The sequence below is a fragment of the Mesoplodon densirostris genome, chromosome 7 (assembly GCF_025265405.1).
Source record: "Mesoplodon densirostris isolate mMesDen1 chromosome 7, mMesDen1 primary haplotype, whole genome shotgun sequence".
Taxonomy (NCBI): Eukaryota; Metazoa; Chordata; class Mammalia; order Artiodactyla; family Ziphiidae; genus Mesoplodon; species Mesoplodon densirostris.
Genome location: NC_082667.1, coordinates 9,148,554 through 9,164,816, shown reverse-complemented (window position 1 = coordinate 9,164,816; position 16,263 = coordinate 9,148,554). Strand labels below are relative to the sequence as shown.

General features: G+C 43.4%; 1 protein-coding gene across 1 annotated transcript in view; it reads right to left on the bottom strand.

The window, feature by feature from the left end:
- Positions 1-15,093, bottom strand: part of ATL3 (atlastin GTPase 3) — a 52,056-nt gene extending 36,963 nt beyond the window's left edge. The window contains exons 1-3 of the mRNA XM_060103066.1: positions 14,776-15,093; positions 1,858-2,072; positions 1,573-1,716 (exon numbers count right to left, since the gene is read on the bottom strand). Coding sequence (XP_059959049.1) covers positions 1,573-1,716; positions 1,858-2,072; positions 14,776-14,821 — 405 coding nt within the window. The 5' untranslated portion in view covers positions 14,822-15,093. The remainder of the gene's footprint in view (positions 1-1,572; positions 1,717-1,857; positions 2,073-14,775) is intronic.
- Positions 15,094-16,263: the final 1,170 nt, after the last annotated feature.

Genomic DNA, 16,263 nt, shown 5'->3' with positions numbered 1-16,263 from the left:
GCACTGGAAGACAAAACTGCCAGCCTAGAATTCTATATCCAGCATAAATATTTTCAAAACAAAGGCAAAATACTTTTCAAACATAGAAAGAAAGCTAATTCTGCACCAAAAGAGCAGCACTACAAGAAATATTAAAGAAGTCCTTCAGGTTGAAGGAAAAATGAATACAAAAAACAGATAAAAATCTGGACACAAAAAGTGAAGAGCAGTTAATGGTAACTGCATGGGTAAATATATGGCTTTTTTCTTATTATTTAAATATCTTTAAAAGATAACTGACCATTTAAACAAAAATAAAAACAATGTTATTAAAGTAAAATAGTGACAAAAGCTGGGAGGGGAGAAATGGAACATCAATTAAATTTCAGTAAAGCTGTTGGAAAATTAAAGGCTGGATAAAAATAACATCTGAAGATCCTTCCATGCAAAAGTTTCTAATGTTATATTCCAAAAACTCCTTATTCTCCTACATTCTCTACCCTTAAAAAAAATGTGTGATAATCTCCCCATTTTGCTATGCATTTCTGTATGTGTATCTATGCTAAAAAAAAAAAAAAAAGGGTTTTCCAATATACCTTTCTCCTGAAACTTCACTGAAAAAAAAAAAAAAAAAAGAGAGAGAGAAAGAAACAAAACATTAAAAGAATAAGGAAATTTATAAGGGAAAAAATAGAAGCTGTGGAAACAGTGATCAAGAGTTCATGCATCAGGGACTTCCCTGGTGGTCCAGTGGTTAGGACTCCTGGCTCCCAACGCAGGGGGTCCAGGTTCAACCCCTGGTCAGGTAACTAGATCCCGCATGTTGCAACTAAAGATCCCGCATGCAGCAACGAAGATCCTGCATGCCGCAACTAAGACCCAGCGCAGCCAAATAAATAAGTAAGTAAGTAAGTAAGTAAGTAAGTAAACATTAAAAAAAAAAAAGTCATGCATCAACTGTCCAGCTCTCAAAATATTTAATTACTTAACATCAAGGAAACGGCTGAAGCTGAACAACCTGAAGGGGGATATGAAACCTGAAGCCCTGGAAAGACTCAAAAATGAGAGGCGCAAACAGCTGTGAAGGTATGCTTTAGGGTGAGGCTAAAAACAGAAGGAATGGGTTAAAGTCTGTTAAAGAAACAGTCATAACCCCAAATCCCCTCTTCCACTTTAGGAGACACATGACTTGCCCCTGCTGACCCTTACAAAGAAACCTGGGGAGAAGCTCTACAACTGAAGCTTACTAGGCTCGATGAGGTGGGTAAGATGCCCTGCTGACAGCTGGAGGGGTGGGGGGAGTGAATGCTTACAGGAGTAAGAGTGTAAAGGACAGAAGTAACATCTGAACAGCTGTGAGCATTAGCCTCTGGAAAGTGAAAATGAGTAGACGGAGGACTAGGGCACCTGACGGCTATTTTTCGTTAGAAGCTTTATGTTACTCTTTGACCTTTTAAATTATATTCATGAATTAGTTTTAAACATGCATTTATATCATTATGATAAAAATCATTTTTAATTGGATTATCAGGCGACACATTAAAGTTCTCATTTTCTTGTGTTTGTTAGTTTATAAGTCTTTTTCTTCCTTACCTTCTTCCCATCTGGCTTCTCCACAGTGAAAACCTCACTCCAGATCTGGATCCCAGTGGTTTCTGGGTCAGAGCCCCCTCTCCATGAAAACCCTGATAACGGTTCTTCTCGGTCACCCAACCAATTTGAACGGCCACCTTCCTTCTATAGGAGAAATAAGAAATTTCCATTAAGTCTAAAATTTCGAGTAACTTTAAACATCAAGAATAATTCATGAGCTTAGTTTTGCTCTTTTGGACATAACAGTCTCACTTTCTAATTTGAAATGAAATAATTCTACTTTACCTGGAAATATAAGTATCGTAGCATGAAGTCCAGAAAGAAGGACTTGCCCTTTCGGAAGGCACCAGCCACTGACACCACCACCACGTCAAGGTCTCGGATGTGTTCCTGTAAGAGGATGCTGGCCAAGGCTTTCTCTTCTAGCTCAAAGGCATGTTGGTCTTTCTGAACCAAAACAACCTGCACTGGACAAGGCTTTCCACTCTCCATAGCATCACCTATGTTGTTGTAGAGAAAAAAAATTAGTTTCAAATATTTTTTAAATATGTATTTTTTAACATGGGAAGAGTAAAAACTTCTTAAACATGGCACAAAGCACCAACCATAAAAGAAAAAAATGACAAATTAGACTTCATTAAAATTAAGAATTTTTGTTCATTAAAAGACATCCTTAAGGGAGTAAAAATGCAAGTCACAGGCTAGGAGGAAATATTCCTAACACCTAAATCCAAAGGACTCATATCCAGAATCATTATAGAAAAACAAAAGAAAAAGACAAACATTCCACCTTTAAAAATAGCAATGGGTAAAAGATTATGAACGAGCATTTCATTAAAAAAGGATATCCAGGACTTCCCTGGTGGCACAGTGGTTAAGAATCCGCCTGCCAATGCAGGGGACACGGGTTCAATCCCTGGTCCGGGAAGATCCCACATGCCGTGGAGCAACTAAGCCCGTGTGCCACAACGACTGAGACTGCGCTCTAGAGCCCACGAGCCACAACTACTGAGCCCACGTGCCACAACTACTGAAGCCCGTGCGCCTAGAGCCCGCGACAAGAGAAGCCACCGCAATGAGAAGCCCGCACACAGCAACAAAGAGTAGCCCCTACTCGCCACAACTAGAGAAAGCCCACGTGCAGCAACGAAGATCCAATGCAGCCAAAAATAAATAAATAAATTACTTTAAAAATAAAACCATAATGAGATACCACTGCCCACCCATCAGAGTGGCTAAAATTTCAAAGACTGACAATATCAACTGTGGGAGAGACTGTGGTACGACTGTAATTCTCATACATTCTGATAGGAATAGAAAAAATCGTTAGGTAGTATACACTAAAACTAAACATAACTATGATAAAGCAATTCCACTCCTAGGTATACACCTAAAGAGAAATGTATGTGTATATCCACCAAAAGACATATATACAAGAATGTTCACATCAGCTTTACTCAAAATGGTCCAAAATTAGAAATAACCCAAACGTCCACCAATAGTAGAAAGGGTGACTGCCACCGCTAAGTCGTATTTTTTTTTTTTTGGCCGTAACACGTGGCTAGTGGGATCTCAGCTCCCTGACCAGGGAAACCCTAACCCTAACCCGTGGCCCCTGCAGGGGAAGTGCAGTCTTAACCACTGGACCACCGGGGAAGACCCTAAGCCTTTTAAATACATCATTTTACTTAATCCTCAGAACAACCCTACGAGGTAAATAATACTGCTCCATTTTAAAAATAAAGAAACTAAGGCTTACAAAAGTTAAGCATCTTCCCCAACAGGTTCTGGAGAAAAGCTTGAAAAGATCTTTAGGTGGCTATGTTTTGCAGATCACTCTTAATAACCTAGTCAAGGTTTTAGAGACAATTAATTCTTTAGTTCAAAATTAAGCACTAACCAGTAGTTTCTCTTCTAGAGTTGAAAGCACAAAGATATTAATTCTTTGAAATTCAGAGCCACTTAGCTATGTGGATTTATGGAAGGTTTACAAAAAAACAGCAGTGGAGGGCTTCCCTGGTGGTGCAGTGGTTGAGAGTCCGCCTGCCGATGCAGGGGACGTGGGTTCGTGCCCCGGTCCGAGAAAATCCCACATGCCGCAGAGCGGCTGGGCCCGTGAGCCATGGCCGCTGAGCCTGCGCATTCAGACCCTGTGCTCCGCAACGGGAGAGGCCACGACAGTGAGAGGCCCGCGTACCGCAAAAAAAAAAAAAAGAGCAGTGGGGCCTATGAAATGAGGCAAAGCACTATTTCCCTTCCCTAAGTGTATGTACTAAAGGAGATGTTTTTAGGTAGTTAAAATGACACTTGTTTTATTTTAATAATTATGTATTTTAATGACTATTAAACATTAGGAAACAAAACCATGTTTTAATGGATTATTGCTTAGAAGGAGGCTAAGTTTTAAAAACTAATCAATATAAAGTAAATTGAAGGACAAATATTAAGTTGAGCATAGAACAGGTAGGCAGATTTGGCCAAAATCATACACATGGTCCCAGAAACACTTTCATCTGAGAAGCACTGAAGGCCGAATGATCACAGCAGGCAAAGTCGACAAAACAGCTTTGACTGCCAGACTCTAATCTTTAAGTATGGGAATTGCTGCCCACTTTTTAGTTTTTTTATTTTTGGCTGCATTGGGTCTTCTTTGCTGACCATATGCTTTCTCCAGTTGTGGCGAACAGGGGTTACTCTTCATTGCACTGCGCAGGCTTCTCATTGCGGTGGCTTCTCTTGTTGCAGAGCACAGGCTCTAGGCAAGCGGGCTTCAGTAGTTGCAGCACACAGCCTCAGTAGTTGCGGCATGCAGGCCCTACAGTGTGTGGGCTTCAGTAGTTATGGCACGTGGGCTCAGTAGTTGTGGCGCATGGGCTTAGTTGCTCCACGGTATATGGGAGCTCTCTGGACCAGGAATCAAACCTGTGTCCCCTGCATTGGCAGGCGGATTCTTAACCACTGCGCCACCAAGGGAGTCCTGCTGCTCGCTTTTTATACTTACTGTATCAGACGGCAACAAAAGGGTTCTTGTCACTTTTTAATTTTTTGCAAACTGTTGGAAAACAATTTATAAACATTGATTCAATGTCATTCTAGCATTATAATACATATACACTAGTACTTTTCTTTCCCATTATTTCCTATTATAAAAAGGAAACATTTCTGTAAATAATCTCTTAGAGTTCTTATTGCCATAACAGCAGGTGAATCCAGGACCTGAAGACCTTCAGACTTTTATATAAAAGAAGAAATGAGAACAATTTATTCACACCTTATGGATAAGCCACAAGGTTAAGTACTGTGCAGCACTCAAAGCAATACCAAACAAAGTCCCTGAGATGGCTGGTTGCTCCCCCAATATTCATTTTCCCCTCCTGCTATGGCAATAGATTTTTAGCTGGGCATATAAATGCTCAGAAGAAACACATTTCCAACCCAACCTTGTATGCAGGGTATCACTGTGTGACTAAGTTCTGACTGGAAATGATATAGCAACTTCCATATCATGCATCTTCCCCCTTCCTGCTGGCTATATGTGAAAGTGGGAGCGAGTCACCCTGGACCAGGCATGTGAGGGCAACACCCTAGGAATATTGGAGCAACAAGAGAGGTAGGTAGCAGAACTGCCATGCTGGCTCACTTTCATATGAAAGAAAAATGTCTACCCCGTTTAAATCACTTATTTGGAGGCTCTATGAGATACAATCAAACCTAGTAACCAATACAATAGTCCCCCAGGACTTCACAATTAAGTTCATGGTACTGGCTCTTTCAATTTTATCTATTTCACTATTAAAGTTTACTGAGCAGTGTGAATGAACTGACACAAAGCAGGCACACAATACACAACTGTAAAAAGGATGGATGATATGTACTGTAATATAGTTGAAAGCTACCACCCTAAGGATGCAGGTGATACTGTCAGGGCAACAGGTATGGAAGATAAAGTTACCTGGGCTACAAACAAGATAGAATAATCACATGACAAAAATGTATGCAGCTGTAGACAACGAATTGCACTTCAAGAGAAGATGAAGGGGCTTCCCTGGTAGCGCAGTGGTTGAGAGTCCGCCTGCCGATGCAGGGGACACGGGTTCGTGCCCCAATCCGGGAAGATCCCACATGCCGCGGAGCGGCTGGGCCCGTGAGCCATGGCCGCTGAGCCTGCGGGTCCGGAGCCTGTGCTCCGCAACGGGAGAGGCCACAACAGTGAGAAGCCCGCGTATCGCAAAAAAAAAAAAAAAAAAAAAGAAGATGAAGACCACTAAGAAGGACAGTTTTAAAAAAAAGTGATACGGGGCTTCCCTGGTGGCGCAGTGGTTGAGAGTCCGCCTGCCGATGCAGGGGGCGCGGGTTCGTGCCCTGTTCCGGGAAGATCCCAAACGCCGCGGAGTAACTAAGCCCGTGCACCACAACTAGTGAGCCTGTGAGCCATAACTACTGGAGCCCGCAGGCCTAGAGCCCATGCTCCGCAACAAGAGAAGCCACCGCAGTGAGAAGCCCACGCACCTCAGCGAAGAGTAGTTCCCACTCGCAGCAACTAGAGAAAAGCCTGCGTGCAGCAACGAAGACCCAACGCAGCCAAAGATAAGTAAATAAAATTTAAAAAAAAAAAAGTGATAAAGCCTTCCCTCATCTCTTCCTCTTTCTGCCTATAGCAAAGTGAAAAAGAAGAGAACCAGGCTATATTTAGTTGAGGGAGCTGGGGTGATCCTGCATTTCTCTCCGACAGTATACTGGGCACACCGGATTTTAAAAGATCTTGTTCCTTTGGTTTGGATCCACTTAAGGGAAAAATCATTTTAAACTGTACACATCACTAATAATTTAATTTAAACAAATAGAGCTGCTCACTTTTCACCACACTATCTTTATCTCTCACTTCCTAAGACAAGAGAACTATATTATTGATCGTCCAAGTAAAAATCTTATTTCCACTCACTCTTTTCTAGATATCATGTAAATTTCCTTTGCTGATTTATCCTCGCATCTCAGACAACCTGCCTCCCAATCTCATAGATCCCTTAATCAAAACCTCAGGGCCCTCTCCTTTAGCCATGCCACCTTCCAACCTTTACTGCCTGTTAGGTTGATCATGCAAGTTAACATCCCCAAGTGTTGCTTTAAGGATGTTACCTCATCCTTCAGGGATGAATGCCTTCATTACAGTACATAAACATATCATGACAGCAACTACATAAAAAAAAAACTATCAAGGACTTCCCTGGTGGCACAGTGGTTAAGAATCTGCCTGCCAATGCAGGGGACACGGGTTCAAGCCCTGGTCCAGGAAGATCCCACATGCCACGGAGCAACTAAGTCCGTGTGCCACAAGTACTGAGCCCATGCTCTAGAGCCTGCAAGCCACAACTACTGAGCCCGCGTGCCGCAACTACTGAAGCCCGCACGCCTAGAGCCCATGCTCTGCAACGAGAAGCCAACACAATGAGAAGCACGCGCACCGCAACCAAGAGTAGCCCCCGCTCGCAGGAACTAGAGAAAGCCCGCGTGCGGCAACAAAGACCCAACGCGGCCAAAAATAAATAAATAAAATAAAATAAATAAAACAAATTTATTTAAAAAACTACAAAAACATTTTATGGGGGCTTCCCTGGTGGCGCAGTGGTTGAGAATCCGCCTGCCGATGCAGGGGACATGGGTTCGTGCCCCGGTCTGGGAAGATCCCACATGCCGCAGAGCGGCTAGGCCCGTGAACCATGGCCGCTGAGCCTGTGTGTCCAGAGCCTGTGCTCCGCAATGGGAGAGGCCACAACAGAGAGAGGCCTGCGTACCGCAAAAAAAAAAAACAAAAAATTTATGGATTGATGGCTTAAAGCTAAAAAGTGTCCATCCTGGGGCTTCCCTGGTGGCGCAGTGGTTGAGAGTCCGCCTGCCGATGCAGGGGACAGGGGTTCGTGCCCCGGTCCGGGAAGATCCCACATGCCGCGGAGCGGCTGGGCCCGTGAGCCATGGCCGCTGAGCCTGCGCATCCGGAGCCTGTGCTCCGCAACGGGAGAGGCCACAACAGTGAGAGACCCGCATACCGCAAAATAAATAAATAAATAATTTTTTTTAAAAAGTGTCCATCCTGTAAGTCAAAGCCTTTCACCATTCGCCCTACTGCCTTCGTTCCTCTAATTCTTTATTCTCCTCATCCTCCCAGGTAAATTTATACTCATTGGTCTTCCCCCTAGGAGAAAGTTAGGATTCACGCCCTGTCCTGTCTTGATTCCAAATTTTCAAATATACAGCCTATTCAACCATTTGTTCTCATGGCCTGAAATGTTTCTTCCACTTGACTCCAGCAAACACTTGCTCATCCTTCAACAATCACCTTCACCCTCCCTCTGTCCTGATCGCCCACCCCATCCTCTCAGAGTCCATCACTTTGCACAGTACACTAAAAGCAATCAAGAGAGACGGCAGGGCTTAAATCCTTACTTTCTCACCTCTAGAATGTAAGCTCCATGAGGGCAGAAATTTTTGTCTTTTTGTTCAATGCTATATCCCCCAAGAACCAGAACAGTGCCCACAGAGAGCAGACATCCAATAAACAGTTGGGGAATAAACGAAAAACTCCCACCATTTAGTCACAATGTGACTGTGGATAAATTTCTAACCATTTGTAGCTCCATTTATTTATAAATCTAATACCCATCTCAAAGCACAGTATCTGACACATATTAGGGACTCCATAAAAAGAACCCACTTTCCTATTTCCACTAAAACCTTTACTATTATTCCACTCATTACAACATAATAATATTGTAATGAGCTCCTGGGAGCCCCTGGGAAGTAGGGAAACTACCACATTCAGCCCCAGGATCTACCATAGAATAATAGCTTCCTAGTATTGTAAACACTAAACCCTATAGTACATGTAAAGAACCTCAATAAAAGTCAGTTTCTTCCCTTCCTCCTCCCAGTCTCCTTTCTTTGTCAGCCTCCCAGAAAGTGTGTCTTCAACCACTTATCTACTCATGCCCTTCTTATCACCTTGCAATCTGACTTTCCTCTCAGTCTCTCTGTTGAAACCATTCTCTAGTTCATCAATGACCTCTCCTGCCAAATCCAATAGGCATTTCTTGATTCTCATTCAACTCTACACCTGTGATATAACACACTGGCCAACCACTTCTAAAACTTCTTAAAACCTTTGGACTCCACAACAGTGCCCACTCCTAGTTCTCTTCCAGCCTCTTTATCATCCCCGTTCACCGGTTCTCCTTTTCAGCCTCCTGTGATACCCACCAATGCCCTGCTTTAGCCTTCTGCAGTTCTCAGCCTCTCCCTGAATAAGCTCTTTATTCTTATAATTTCACTACACCCTCTATTTTGGTGATGCAACGTCATTAATTTCTAACCTGCACTTAGGTCCAAATGTGCAACTGCTTAAGGGACAGATTCACCTGGATATTCCACCATCAGCTCACTCTCGGAGGAGTATTATGTAGAAATATATGGGTACAAGAGTCAGGAGACAAGTTCCTGTTCCAGTTCTACCACTAACAACCTGTGTGATTCTGGGCATGTCTAGTCTTCAGTCTCAACAGTAAAATGAGTCAAGATTTAACCTCTAGCAACCCTTTCAGTTCTAACATTTTATAAGTCTACATTTAGTATCATCAAAATGAATCCTCTCTCAGGCTTCCCTGGCAGCGCAGTGGTTGAGAGTCCGCCTGCCGATGCAGGGGACACGGGTTCGTGTCCGGGTCTGGGAAGATCCCACAGGCCGCGGAGCAGCTGGGCCCGTGAGCCATGGCCGCTGAGCCTGCGCGTCCGGAGCCTGTGCTCCGCAACGGGAGAGACCACAACAGTGAGAGGCCCACATACCGCAAAAAAAAAAAAAAAAGAAAAAAGAGGATAAAATGAATCCTCTCAGCTGCTCCACTTCTCTCAAATCTCCACCTTTCAGTCTTCACATCTTCCCTGACTCCACCTTCCTATATGAAACATACCACCAGACCCTATCATTTCTTCCTTCTATGACTTAAGCTCCTGGTTTGGCAAAGACTGTTGTGACAGTGAAGGAGTATCTACAGGAGAAAGGCCTTCCCTAACAATCAGGAAAGACCAGATTTCTGGGCCCAGTTTCGTACTAACCGTAACAGCATGAGTAAATCACTTTACTTCTCTGTGTCTCGGTTTCGTCTACAAAATCAGGCAGTTACGTAAAGCCATTCTATAGCTCTAAAATTCAATCTCTCTTGAACAACTGAAAATTTCCTGAATATCTAAATTGGCCAAACTTGCTGGGTAACGTATTCATGCCTTGGCTTAATTTAAAATTGTATAGTCCTGGCTAAAGAACAGATCAAAATTTACGATGATAAAAACATTAAAGCAACTTGCTCAGCAAGGACCCCACCAAAGACTTGGGGGTTTGTTTTAGGAGTTTTTTAAGGGGGAGAGATACTCCATTTGCAGTGAAATTACTCCCACTTCTCAGTAATCTTATTCTCTGGAGCTCTAACCTCCAGGGATAGTACTAGAAAAACCTTTAAGTGGCAACCTTATATGTCTCCTCCCTTTAGCAAAGCAATCATTTCCCAAGGTCTAGATATGCATTCTGAGATGATAACAGTAATGCTCACTTACATGAACAGTTAATGTTCGATATGAAGAGCTAATGCTCTATTATGTTCATTTATATGAGTAACAGATGTGACATTTTATACACATACAAAGATATGGCCTGACCACAGTCACATCTATCATCTCTCTCTTTTTTTTTTTTTGGCCACACCACGCAGTTTCTGGGATCCTAGTTCCCCGGCCATCTGTATACATTTAAGTGAACTTAAAACCTAAGTTTAGGGAAAACCTAAGTTTAGTGAACTTAAAACCTAAGTTTAAAAAAAAAAAAAAGTGGGCTTCCCTGGTGGCGCAGTGGTTGAGAGTCCGCCTGCCGATGCAGGGGACATAGGTTCGTGCCCCTGTCTGGGAAGATCCCACATGCCGCGGAGCAGCTGGGCCTGTGAGCCATGGCCGCTGAGCCTGCGCGTCCGGAGCCTGTGCTCCGCAACGGGAGAGGCCACGACAGTGAGAGGCCCGCGTACCGCAAAAAAAAAAAAAAAAAAAAGTGAGTGGTAGAACTATATCACACTGCCAATTCTGATTAGTGCTGTAAATAGCTCATAGTAATACCGCATCAGCCATCATTTCAAAGTATGTAGAAATGTTGAAAATATTTGGATAATTAAAAAGGACTCCAATAGTTGATGTGGAAGCTACAACATTTTTTCTAATTACTTTTAAAGTACTGACGTATCCTTTACTCTGGACACAACACACCTTAATCCAGACTAACCAATAGGTTTAAGTATGCCTATTCAAACAATCGCTGTATGATTGGATTCAATGGAGAAGCTATGCACTAAAACAAAAACAGACAACCCAAATAGAATGGCTGAAAGACTAACAAGTGAAATTAATTATTATAGGGACAAATTTGTAGAGATCTGAGCAAATTACAGCGCTGATTCTTCCTAGAATTATTTCTGAATTTTCAAAGGACTGAAAGAAAAAAAAAAAAAAAAAAGTAGCTGCACAGGCTAAATAAAAGTAGATGAGACTACTGAATTATAATTGGCCTTTCTGCTCCTACGGAAAACGTAAATTTTAAGAAATAAGTTCTATCAGAAAAAGCATTATGGGGAAAAAAGTTTAAATGTCCCTCAAATACTTGAGAAGACCATCGGAACAGTGATAAATTCAATGAAACTAGTTATTTGGAAGCAATTACAATTGCTATTTCAGATAATTCAGACAGAATTTAGTAGATCGAGGCAACAGTTTAGACCAGGGTTTCTCAACCTCAGCACCACTGGTATTTTGGGCTGGATAACTCTTTGTTGTGGGGAGTCACCCCATTCACTGCAAGATATTTAGGAGCATCTCTGGCCTCTACCCACTGGATACCAGTAGTGCTTCCTCCTGATTGTGAGACCCAGCAATGTCTCCAGACATTGCTAAGTGTCCCAACCAGGCAAAATCGCCCTGGGTTAAGAACCACTGGGGTAGAGCCAGCCTCAGTACTCATCCTTACTGTCCAGAGAGTTTTGAAAAGCAAATCTTAACTACAGTTATAGAAACATTTCACTGAGTAGCGTGCATGACTCAGGGTAAAGTTATGACCTGAGTTTTCCACTCTCCTTCTGAAATACCACATTTTCTAAAGGGCAAAAGCAACACACCCAAAAACAGAAGCATACCATTTTCATGCCTTGTTCTTACTGGCAGTCTTTAAAGTTCCTAATTCACAGAAAAGGCCAAAGAAAACACATCATCATATGTATGGCTAAGTACACTAAAGCCCTCAGCCAACTCTACAACTGCTGGGTGTGGCTCTGGTTTGGTGATGGTGAGGGAGTGCTTTTATACACTGTTAGGTCTCAAGGCAGTAAGCATGCCGGTAGATACACGTATGTTGTTTCAGTGAAAATTCTATTTAAATGCAACTTAACGGAATAGGGGAAATTTGTACCTTAGCACAGAATGCTGAACAAAACCACATTTTCTTTGTCAATTAAGAATTCTGTAGTGCTTAATGGATTTATGAAGATCAACTATGACTAAACAGTATTAAAGATTCAGAAATGCAGAGACTGGGCTGAATCTAAAAATGATGCCAGGCTATACTACAGGCATCTAATTTAATACAGGCATTTAACAGAATAGATGCCAGGCTATTCTATTAAAAAGATAAATATCTTTTTAATAGAATGAATTCAATATTCATCTTATTTGACTTTACCCTAAAAATAAGACCACCACCAAAATCAATCTGGTTTCCTGAAGGTTTTAATTACCTGTATTCCAGTTGAATAAGACTTTAACTGGCAATATTTGATGTGGAGTCCTTATCATTTCAAGACAAAAAGAGTTAATCTACTTCTTTGCTTATTCACCTACTATACCACTAAAACCTATTTTCTGATTTGTAATATATTGATACTTTATCTGTGAAATATATGTAACACATTCTAACAATCAAAACATATTCTAACAATCAAAACACATACCAATAAAAGGCATTCTTTAGATATGTGCATGGAAGAGTATCAACTCAATACAAAAATACTGATATTACAAATTATACTTCCTATAAAGTAATAAATCAATTCAAATTAATCAACCACCTACAGAGAAATTTGTATATATTAGCACAGAAATTAAATTACTTGGGTTTGGGGGTTGTTGTTTTTTTTAAACTGTTGCCTAGCCCCTCAATATATTAAATCAGAATCTGTGAGTGGGTCCCAAGCATTGGCAGGTTTTTAAAACCCCAAGTTATTCTAATGCGCAGCAGCAGGGCTGAGAACCACAGCTCTACAGCAATTAAAAGACTTTTTTCGTTTAACTAAAAGCTTTCTACTCACTTTTCCCCCCTTGATATTTTTTAGAGAATATGCTCCTAGAATCTCAAAGATAAGTCAGGAAAATGTTTTAAAATTCATACTAACTTTAAACTGTAGTTGTGTTAAACAATTTCTCAGTATAAGACACAAAAACATAGAAAGTTTAACAGGCATGCCGAGTCACTGCAGGTAAATTTTAAACCTCAAACAAGTTCACACAACCTAGGATTCCCTAAGGTACTTGAAAGAAATCTTAGAATACGTGACCAAACTGTGAGTAATGGCTACCACTGGGGAATTGGGAAAGTAGAGATGACTTTATATTTCTTGCTTCTTACAATTCTCTATTATTTCATTTTAAATAATTAGTGTGAGTATACCTTTTATTTTATGACTTAGGAAGCATAAAAATGAAAAATGCATGTGCTATGCCATAGAAAACCAATTATAAAAAACCTAATCTAAACAAGTCCTATTTAGTGAAAACTAAGACAATTATGCTAGTACACATCATCACATTTATCCTTACTTTTTACTACTTTTCTTAATTTTATGATTACTCCAATAAGACAGTTAACAACACCTAATAAAACAACCTGCTCTACTAATGTAATGCTTCATTAGGTAGAGGTCTTTTTCAATCAAGCGTTTTCTTTACAGGTGTTAAAGCAGCAACAGAGATTTCTATACTATGAGCTGGTTTCTGTGGGGATTGAAAAAACACAGTAATTTGAAATTCAGTACACTGCAATGCTGAATACTTGTCGCGGTTTAAAACTACGTAGGTTTTGCTTCTCCAAAGGCCAGCCAAAATGCGAAACCACGTTTTTGGTCCGTTAGTTCTTTTCTCTCCTTCCCAAAACATTCCATCCAACTTCGTATTCAAATCTGAGGACTAGGATTTATTAAAAGAGTCTTCAAACAATGTTCTTTTCTTCTTTTTTTTTTGCCTTTAGATTTCGCAAGTGAAAACTTCTGGCCATTTCAACAGCACACACAGCAAACAAGAATAAAGCCAGGTAGAATGACAGATGAAATTAAAATCCATGAATTTATGGTGACTATATGTTTTTTCTTTAATACTTTCCCTATGCTTTGTGTATTCAAGAAAGCAAAAGAACAATGTACTGTACCAAACGTACTAAAAGAACTTCCTAAAAATCAATTTAGGCCACATTCTTTTATCTTTAGGCCACATTCTTTTATCTCCTTTAGGGAGATAAGTGCGGGTTGAAAATCGACTTCCCTAATACCTCCTGTAACTCAAGGTCTTTAGGATAAAAATAAAGCTTCCAACTCAAAGACGCTTCGCAGCCTTCCGGAGCTTTTTAAAAGGCTGAAAAATAAAGCATCTACCTTCCCCAGTCCCTGGGCCCGTTAATACGGCCAGAGCCACTCGGCCCGAGGTTTCCCGGCCCGCGAGCGAGCGAAGCGCCTAGGCAGGGAGAGGGCAGCAGCCCGGAGCGCCCAGCTCAGCCTCTAAACGCCGCCCCAGGACCACCGACCCTCGGGGGCCGCTCCAGGTGGGGAGGGAAAGGGCCAGATGGGCGGCGGCAGCCCCGAGGGGCACTAACGGCCTCCTCCGGGGCCACGGCCCGACCCCCGAAGTCGGCCGCTCCCAGCCGGTAGCGGAGGAAGGCGCCGCCCGCGTCCGACTGGCCCGGCCCCGCGAGCAGCCCCCGGACCCGAATTCGTCGGCCAAGGGACCCCAGCGAGAGGCGCGCGGTCCCAACCCCGGGACGAGGAAGGGCGGCGGCGCGGGCGTCCGGTCTCCTCGAAACTATAGCAGGGAGGGCGGCGGGGTTGGCCACGGAGCGGGCTCGGGGGAAATAGCGCGCCTCACCTGCTCTTCCCGATGCAGCCGCTACCACTCGCTGAGGGGACAACATGGAGCCTCCGCCTCCAGCAAAAGGAGCAGGAGCTCAGAGAGGGGCGGGCTGGGGCGGGAACGAACCAGGCCCTGGCGGCGGGAAACGGGCGTGGCCTGGGCTCTACAAAAAACTAGGGAGAAGGAGAGGCGCGCGAAACCACGAGACGGCGCGTAGACAGCGGGCTGGCGAGGATCAACCGACAGCCCGAGGTGCAGCGAGCGCCGAGCCGGCTGGAGCGGGAAAGCGCACGCGGCCGAATTCTGCCACCGCCCGAGGCGTGTGCGCGTGCGCCGGAGTCCGACACCCGCAGCCGACTACCTGGGGCTGCGCCCTGGGGGCAACCGTCCGTTGGGAATTGTAGTCCCACGCTCTCTGGGTACCCTCCAACGGTTCCCATTCTGCGCATTCATCCGGGCGGGGAGGAAGCGGAAGAGAGGGGTGTGAATTGCCGCGGCTCTTCGACGACTGAACTACAACTCCCAGCAGGCTGTGCAGGGAGCGGTGGGCCGACCAGTCATCCCCGCCCTGCCCTCACTTGCCTTGAGGCCAGGCCCCCAGAGGAGGCGTTGATGGAACTGGCCTCTCATATCCTTACCGGCGGTGTTTGAGACGGTTTTGGTGTTTAACGCTGGCCGGGGCCATAGGTCGACGGCACTCTGCCCTAAGGACCGAAGGGAGGCCTCAACCCTGGGTGACGTGAGCATCGCTGTTTTTTTAAATGATTTTGACTTCACAAGGAGAGGAGGTCGTGACTTCATTATCACCATCAGCAACTTCGCCCCATATTCCCGTCCCTGTCCAAGCCTGATGGCTCACCATAGCCACTCTAATAGCTAACGTAAGAACTTCTAGGCAAAGTCCTTCCACTGGCTTTGTCCAGTCTAAGCCATGGCCATATTTTGTAAATCTACGGCTTAGAGAAGCTTGTTTTGGAGCTGCTTTGGCAATCACACTCTTACTTAAACTGTATGGTAGATCAATACAAAACAGGGTTCTCCAAAAATGCTTTTATTCACGCTTCACGTGTGATTGAGAAAATGTCAGTTGTCACAGTTGAAGGATATTGTTATTTTGGATTCGTTGGGGTAGGGGCAGTTGTCCTGGGGCTAAATAGCTAGTGGAGCTTATGAGAGGCTAAAGCCTCTATCTCCCTCCCCACGACTGCTACCACCTCTTGGCATCACCATTGCCTCATTCACTCGACAAATTATTCCACTTGCTTTCTTCTGCCTCTACATTAACTATTATAACCTACCCAGAACCTCCTTCCAGCTATATCTCTAGGCCCTGCCACGCCCTTGAGCTGTTTTTCACTCCCCAAGTGATTAGGCCGGAAGTGAAAAGGTAAAGATAATTCTACCTAATCTTACCTGAAGAGGTCCTGTTTTGATTTCTTTTCCCCTGCACCTTCTGATTCTCTGCAAACTCTCAAGATTATCTGAATACCCTCGTCCAGGCTT